Raw genomic sequence first — 8,729 nt, forward strand, 5'->3', positions numbered from 1 at the left:
TCATGTGGGGCGAAGCTTATTAAAGATAAAATATTCCTTATAAAAAAAGTTCAGTCTTTGAATTTAAAATTTTTATTTTTAAACTCAAAATATTAAAGATGGAGAGCTGACTCAACTATCCACCACATCCTATAATGTGTGAAACTCAATTAATTTGTCCTTTTTCTGGCTGCTTCCTATAACTAATTTCTTTTTTCCTTCATTTTCATATTTTCCAACAAGCAGTAAAATACTTATCCAATTATTGTACATACGTCTACATTTCCAATAATATCCCCTCTCCTTCCTTTATAAACACTGTTTCTTCTCCACTTTTTTCCCAATCCCTTCTTCTTCCCCCACAAAGCAGGAAAAACACCCAATCATGGCAACTCATAGCTCCACTCTCACCATATCCATATCCCTACTTCTCCTCCTCTTCTTCTTCTTCTTCTCCACCTTATCTTCCGCTTCCGACATGTCCATCTTAACCTACGACGAAAACCAACACTTTCGAACGGACGATGAAGTCATGTCCTTGTACGAGTCATGGCTACTCGAACATGGAAAATCGTACAACGCCTTAGACGAAAAAGACAAGCGGTTTCAGATCTTTAAAGATAACTTAAGATACATCGATGAACAAAACTCCGTTCCAAACAAGAGTTACAAGCTTGGTTTAACCAAATTTGCTGATCTGACCAACGAGGAGTACAGGTCCATGTACTTAGGTACTAAGACCAGTGATCGTCGCAGGTTGTTGAAAAACAAAAGCGATCGGTATCTTCCTAAAGTTGGGGATAGCTTGCCGGACTCAGTTGATTGGAGAGAGAAAGGTGTTCTTGTTGGAGTTAAGGATCAAGGAAGCTGTGGTAAGTTAATTAGCAATGGCTTTGTCTTTTTCGTTTATCTCCGGTTTTTGGGTTATGGATCTATAATTAATTAGACGGCGTTTTAGATGATATTTTCCTGATTTAATTTGTTATTAAAGCATATAGAGATAGGCTATTGGTATTCCACTACCATAATTAATTTATATGTAGAAAGTATTTCTACGAACTTGACAAACAAAGGAAATCATACGTGCCTTATTGTGCTAAAATATATAAATACTCTACCCGTTTCAATTTAAATGATATAATTTGACTTGATATAAAGTTTTTAAAAAAAAAGAAGAAAAGAAAACTTTTGATCATGTGGTCCTAAAAGGTCAAGGGCAAAAGATTTGTGGGTAACATTCGTGTGATTATAAAAGTTTCTCTCTAATGATAAAATAGATAAAATGAAAACGTTAAAGTTAAATTGTTTCTAAATATAACTAGTTATTTATTATTTCCTATTTTATTAGATTAGAATCGATATCAAGAATTATTTTCTATGTTATTATATCAGATTTAAATATTTTTTCTGTTCTTTACACTTTCATTGCACTTAAATAAACTCTCATGTCAATAGTATGGTGGCGTTCAGTTCTAGTCCTCTATGAGTAGAAAGCCAATTTGTGTGTCTACGCATAAACGTAGGATACCTTTATGATTTCCTTGTGTGAAAATAAAAAATAGCTGGTCGTTCAAAAATAGCCAAATTTTAAAAGTAATCGAAATTTAGCCACTTTTTATGTAAAGATAAATTTGAGCGAAAACACTGTTTAAAACTCAGAAAATACGCCAGTATATTATGCTGGAGTTCCAGCATAAGTATACTTGAACTCCAACATATTATACTGGAGTTCCAGGATAAGTATGCTGGAACTCTATCTGCATAAGCGCACTAGAACTCCAGCATAATATACTGGAGTTCCATCAAGTATACCGGTCCAACATAATATACTGGAGTTTGGAGCACCGGTGCTACAGTAATATACTGGAGCTAACAAAGTATATCGGTCCAGCATAATATGTTGTAGTTCATACACAGTTGCACCGAACTCCAGTATATTATGTTGGATCGGTCTTTGTTGCAGCAAAATAGTGGCTATTTTTCATTGACTTGATAAACGCTGACTATTTTTGAATGACCAATCCGAAAACTGGCTATACCGTGCTATTTTTACAATTTCCTTCGAGTTTAAATTCTATACTTTGATAGTATAATTTTTTATAGTATTAGTGTAATTTAATTGGGTGTAACAGTTTGTTATTTTATTGTTTAAATAGTCCTATGCCGGTATTATATATATGAAGAGTTATTTGTTATAGATCAAATTTTACCTAGTAATATGTAACAATTCTTTACATTTTTTGGTGTATAGAAAGATGCAGGGTAAGGTCGCGTACAATAAATCCTTATGATCCACTTCTTCTTCGCACCTCGCACATACCCTGAGCTTAGGGCACCGAATTTCCCTTTTAATCATATTATTCCAGGACCCCATCTTTTCTTTTTTCCTAGTCATTATTCCCCGACCCCATCTTTCTATACGCATGAGCAATTATTATAGGGTGAAAAGCTTAACAGCACAACTTGATAATGATAGAAAATGCTGACCAATTGATGCTGAGTTTTGGCACTAGAATATTTGCTAGTTGCTACAACATTTAGGGGTCGTTTGGTAGGGCGTATAAGAATAATGCTAAATAAGGTGCATTAGTAATGCAGGGGTTTGTAATGCAAGCATTAGTTATACAGAGATTATTTTTTATGCATTGTTTGGTGTGGTGTATTAAAAATTAAAATGCATTGCATAATTTTTTAGATATTTAATTGTTTACAAAAATGCCCTCCATATTCTTTACTTAAGGGACTTTAAGGATAATTTTGTCTTTAACCATGCTAATGCAAGTATTAATAGCCTCGATATAGCTAATGTCATGGTTTTCTATGCATTAGCTATACATAGGATAATACCAAATAGACTGTATAACTAATGCTTGTATCCGTTATACATAGGTTGAAAAAGTGTATCAAACAAAGCATTACTAATACACAAAGCTAATGCATGCATTATTTTCTCTAACACATTCTACCAAACGACCTCTTAATGTGCTCAAATGTTACACGAAGTGACCCGACGGGCCTTCTAAATACCATGTGACACTGACGTGTATTCTTTATTAATGCCTGCATATCAGTTTCTTTTATAAATCACTGAGTTCAAATTTCTCAATTCATTATTTATGTTGTATGGCTCAATATTTGTGTATTAATCTATCGGTTAATGAACCAGGGAGCTGTTGGGCATTCTCTGCAATTGCTTCCGTTGAAGCAGTGAACTCGATAGTCACCGGAGATGTGATTTCACTATCGGAGCAAGAACTGGTGGATTGTGATACTTCCTACAATGACGGCTGCAATGGCGGTCTTATGGACTATGCCTTTGATTTCATCATCAAAAATGGAGGAATTGACACTGAGGAAGACTACCCTTACACAGGCCGTGATGGCAGATGTGACCAGTCAAGGGTAAATTTTGCATTCTTGAAATGACTAAATTCACTTTATATATTGATTTATGTAGTGAGTTGAATATTTATTTATTGAAACATTTGTGTCATGCAGAAAAATGCCAAGGTTGTTACCATAGATGGGTATGAAGATGTTCCTGCAAATAATGAAAAGGCACTGCAAAAGGCTGTTGCAAATCAACCTGTGAGCATTGCCATTGAAGCTGGTGGCCACGACTTTCAACACTATGTATCGGTAATGTTTTTATTCGCATTGACCTATCTTTTTCTTCTGAAAGTAATAAATACAAGTGAACATGCAAAATCTGAAGTCTTTTAGTTAGTCACAGAATTCAAAGAAAGACATCGTCGTTCCAGTAATACGTTACCTTTCGATCAGATATAATAGTTTTGTTTCGACCAAAGAATGTAGCAAAAGATAACGCTGGCTGCATGAGTTAATAGATTCCTGTTATAATTCAAAAACTATGATTTACCAATTAACATGTTACATTATATTGTCTCTCCAATTGGAAACTAGGAAATATGTTACATGACTTGCTATGTTGTCTCTTGAAATATCTGCAGGGTATCTTTACTGGAAAATGTGGAACTGCAGTGGACCATGGAGTAGTTGCTGCTGGATATGGTAGCGAAAATGGTAAGGATTATTGGATTATCAGGAACTCTTGGGGTGCTTCCTGGGGAGAGAAAGGTTACCTTCGGGTTCAACGTAACGTTGCCAGTTCTAAAGGTTTGTGTGGATTAGCCATAGAGCCTTCTTACCCAGTCAAGACAGGCGTAAATCCCCCTAAACCTGGACCTTCTCCTCCATCTCCAATCAAGCCACCTACTCAGTGTGATGATTATGCTCAATGCCCCGAGGGTACCACTTGCTGTTGTGTCTTTGAATACTATAACTCCTGCTTTTCTTGGGGATGTTGCCCTCTTGAAGGAGCCACTTGCTGTGAAGATCACTACAGTTGTTGCCCACACGACTATCCTGTCTGCAATATTCGTGCAGGCACCTGCTCAATAGTAAGTGACTCGCACTTATTATTTCTAAAGAGAAGTTTGATTTCTATACATTGATCGTCCAAAGAATTTTGATATTATCAGTGTAATTTAACTGGTTGTAGCATGTTGCTCGCCATTCTTTCTAAACAATGCTCGTGATTGCATTTGTTGATACAGAGCAAGGACAACCCGCTGGGAGTGAAGGCAATGAAGCACATCCATGCCGAACCAATTGAGGCCTTCATAAATGGAGGAAGGAAGAGCAGTTCTTGAAATTTCACAAGCACCAGCTCTGTGGAATGAGGTGAGAGAAGGGTCAACAGAGGATCTAAAGTTCATGATTGTGCTTGACGACCTCGTTGGTACATTGATTTGCAGGCCTCATTTCCAGTAGAAAGTTGTAGAAAAAAGATAATCCACAATCAAGTATTTCAAAAAAGCTGATATATGATTTGTATATATGCTTATTTATTGTTGTCGCTGCAACTACAGCAAGATTAAAGAAGGATTATTGTTCTGCTTTGTCTAATTATGTAAATAATCCTTGTTTCTTAGTATGAAGACTCCAAGTGATGTTTTCATCAGCCTGTTTATTCTTTCACTTGTACTTGGTTTCAACAATAATATCAAAGACTAGTTTCTGCAACTTTTCATCACACTGTATTTATTTACTCCACCATCTGTTTTTTCCTGCCCCTATTTATTCAAGATTGAACAAGTATTCATTCTTTTTCCTGACATAATACTGGTACGAAATGATTCTAAACTGGTCGAAATTGGATAGTAGAAAGACTGTCCCCAATTTGAGCGAAACTTACAACAGCCCGAAAAGGAACTGCAGTAATCAAGCAAACTTAATTTCACATTGAGTAGAGCGTTTATTAAACAATTCATCAACCATAGGGCCGTATCCTGTATTCCAAGTTTAAAAGAACTTGATTATGAGGCATTGAAGCTCCTCCACAATAATTTCCATACATTCCCTAATCATTCAGGATACCGTATGGATTGCCTCTTTGAAGCATCCCGTTTGAAATGCAAGTTGCAGACTAGACGGAGGTAGCTGCCCATGCCGAAGCTGCCAATTCAAGTATTCCAACTGTTGCTCTTTGGGCTTATAGGACGGTTTTTTAAAACATCATTTGATATGTCATAATATCAATTGGTTTTTGAAAAGACTTGTCATCTACCAGCAGAGTTTGAACAAATGAAAGCATGGGCATTGAAGAATTTGAACTTGGAGCTGGGAGATGTTGAGAACGGGGTGTTTGACTCAAAAGATTGTAAAATCTTTTTGAGCAAATCAATCAAAAGATAAAGGGGTAAATCATAGTCAAACTTAATTGATTCCAGATCGAAAGATTTCATAATGATAATTGTATATGGGACGAAGGAAATATCAACAATTTTATTAAGATTCAACATTGCATTCCTCATCGGTTGATGAGGAAAGATCATTCCAATTGTTCTTCTTTTCGGGATATATGAATGGAGTTTTTTCTTCTAACTTCCCTTCTCAGAGAATCGGAAAAGCCCCCTCTCTTGAAAACCTTCCTTGGCTATATATAGTCGAAGTTTCTTTACCCTCAGTGTGACTTGGCGCGTTTTGGCCAATGATGCATTCTGGTTGTAACTTTAGGCGTTGCTCCTTTCGATTTGGCGGATATCTCAGAGGAGAAATGGAGTGGACTCTGTTGACTTTCACTACCCGATTGCTAAGAAGGGGGTCGTGGGCAACCTGGTCGTGGTGGTCAGTCGGGGTCGTCCTTTGTCGGGCTCGACAGACGGATTATGTTTGTAGCGAAGTCGAGAGAAATCTAACCCCCAAATTTCCATTCCTTAGTCGCATTCTGCAGATTTTTTGGCGGGGTGGGGCTGTTCTTTCGACACTCGTGAACTGTTGTGATGATCTCGGAATCGAAACGCCGGTTGGCACTGAAGCGTTGGTTCGTGGGTGCCACCATTATGACACACGTTTCTGGGAAACTGAAACGTTTCGTGCCCTATCAGATTCAAATGGCGACTCTTGGGTTTCGTGCTCGGGGAATTTATGTCCCTTATAAATAGGGGAACTTGTCATCTGGTTGATTCACTTCATCATTTGTTTGAGAGAGTTCTTCGGATACTGCTTTCTCTGATACCTCGAATTTCTGCTTTCCTTCTTGCTTGCTAAAACCTTTCGTCTCTTCTCCTTATTACTTCTCTTGGCGAGTTTTCTGCTAAAAATGGCTGGTGATTCTTCTCGTGATAATCTTTCTGCCGTTGATCTGGTACCGGAAAGTTCTGTTCAGATCACCGGAGAGGTGGATACGGTGGAGGATGAGGAGGTTCTCTTGGTAGATGAGATTTTGCCTCGCCTTGGAAGGGATGCGACTGACTTTAGTTTCAGTGGTGGAGCGGAGACGGAACCCGTCGCTTCCATTGTTAGAGAAAGTGGGATTGTAGATTTGAGGGAACGGTGGGGAATCCCTAATTACGTCGAGATACAGCCGGCGGAGAGGGACGACAGAGTTCACTTTGACCGTCCCGGGTATTGTGTATTCTACGCCTACCCCTTCATTATAGGGTACACACTTCCTCTTCCCATGTTGGTGGTAGATTTTTGCCGTTACTACGAAGTGTGTCCGGCTCAGCTTTCGCCTTATTTGTACAAGGTGTTTATCATGTTGCTCAAGTATGATGAACTTGTCGGCCGTGAGGTCACTTTGGGCGACATGCTTAGTATATTTGCTCCTCAAATGATTCGCGGTACGATGATTCACGCGCGTCCTCGGGGGTCAAGGAGTCTGGTGGTGAAGATGGATGACAGAACCAATCGTCGTTTCTATGAGAATTACTTTTATGTGCGGACCGAGCACATTGTAGCGGACCCGGCGGGATTCCCTGAGAGATGGAACTTCGCATGAAAGTTTGCATCTTTAATTAATGAAATGTTTGACCGTTTTCTGCGGATGCTAAACCGTCTCATTTTTTGCAGATGAGAAATTGCTCTCGCCGCTTGTCGAAGGGATTCGTGAATGGGTAGAGGCCATTCTTCCCCATACAGTGGCAGTTCGCACATGGTCGACCTTTCACGATAGGTTCGGGCGCAAGCCTCTTACAGGTAAGATGACGCCTTCATCAACAGTTATCTTTTTCTTTTGTTGTTTAGCCTCTTATACATCGTTCGTCGTTGCCATGGCTGATGCGGGGAGCAAGGGCCCCTCAGCTAGCTTTTAGTCAGCCGGCCGCATCGCCTTGCCACCATACCCGCTATACGACCCTCGTCGAGGGCTACTTCGGTTGAATCTGCGGCCTTGGTTACTCCAGTGAGGGCCGCTTTTCAGGATGAGGTCCCGACTAGTATCATCCGTCCTACAAAAGAGTCACCTTCGATTGGAGAGGAAGAGAGGATGTCGAAAAGACGGAGAGTAGAGTTTGAGATGGAGCCCCCGACAGTGATTCACCCGGACGACTCTTCCCCGACGGGCTCCGGAGAAGGTGGTTTTATGGCTCCCCTCGTAGAGGCGGCGTAAAATGTTGAAGTTGTTGGTGCCCTTGATCAATGATCAGCAACTCCAGCTGCCGTCTTGGATCAACCAGAAGTCCCTACCGTTACTGATGATCAACACCTTATCGCGACAGAGAACCAGACCTCTGGCACTACTGTTGTGACTTCAGACATGCCCTCATCTTCCGCAGCGAATCATGCTCCTCCTTTAGCAGCAGAAAGGGGAAAAGGTGTGGTGGTTGACGAGTATGAATCTGAGTCAAACCTAGACCCTGATGATTTTAGGATGTTCGAGGAGGGCCTCACCCATTCTATGGTTCATGCGGGGGGCTCGGCCTGTATTCTTTAGATCCCTTCAGGCGTTAACCTCTTGATGGAAGGGGAGGATCTGGTGCCGCAGTTTAGCTTGTTATGTTCAGAAGCAGAGAATGAGTCCCTTCGGGATACCCTTGATGCTGAGTTGAGGGATGAGGTGGCCGTCATGGGTTTGAGGGTACGTTGCATTTGGTTCTCGCTTTAATCTTTCCCCTTGTTCGAAAGTATTAGCTTAACCCCGTCTTTATGATTTTCAGACGTACATGGTGGAAGTGGAAAGCATTCATAGGGCCAACGTCCGGGCAAGGATTTTCTTGAAGATGCTGGAGAAGTATCGTCGCTATCGTGACAGATGTCGCAAGATGCATGAGCGACTGAGGACGGATCACCGCAACCGGGCTCTTAGTGAGGAGTTAGAGAGAAGGGATCAGGAATTGATGCAGACGATCTGTAGCAAGAGCGAACTCGAGGAGCAACTCCGTATCAAGGACGAGGAGCTCGAATTGGGTAGGGGATTGCTATGGAGTGTGAGCATTTGCAGGGCA

At 40.3% G+C, this 8,729-nt stretch overlaps 1 protein-coding gene across 1 annotated transcript; it reads left to right on the plus strand.

Annotated features, from left to right (window-relative positions):
• Positions 1-207: 207 nt before the first annotated feature.
• On the plus strand, positions 208-5,025 carry LOC107795650 (low-temperature-induced cysteine proteinase). The gene is made up of 5 exons (XM_016618324.2): positions 208-851; positions 3,146-3,381; positions 3,478-3,618; positions 3,951-4,400; positions 4,557-5,025. The coding sequence occupies exons 1-5, from the start codon at positions 365-367 to the stop codon at positions 4,650-4,652; spliced, it is 1,410 nt and encodes a 469-aa protein (XP_016473810.2). The 5' UTR covers positions 208-364; the 3' UTR covers positions 4,653-5,025.
• Positions 5,026-8,729: the final 3,704 nt, after the last annotated feature.

This window comes from Nicotiana tabacum, chromosome 20 (genome assembly GCF_000715075.1).
Source record: "Nicotiana tabacum cultivar K326 chromosome 20, ASM71507v2, whole genome shotgun sequence".
Classification (NCBI taxonomy): Eukaryota; Viridiplantae; Streptophyta; class Magnoliopsida; order Solanales; family Solanaceae; genus Nicotiana; species Nicotiana tabacum.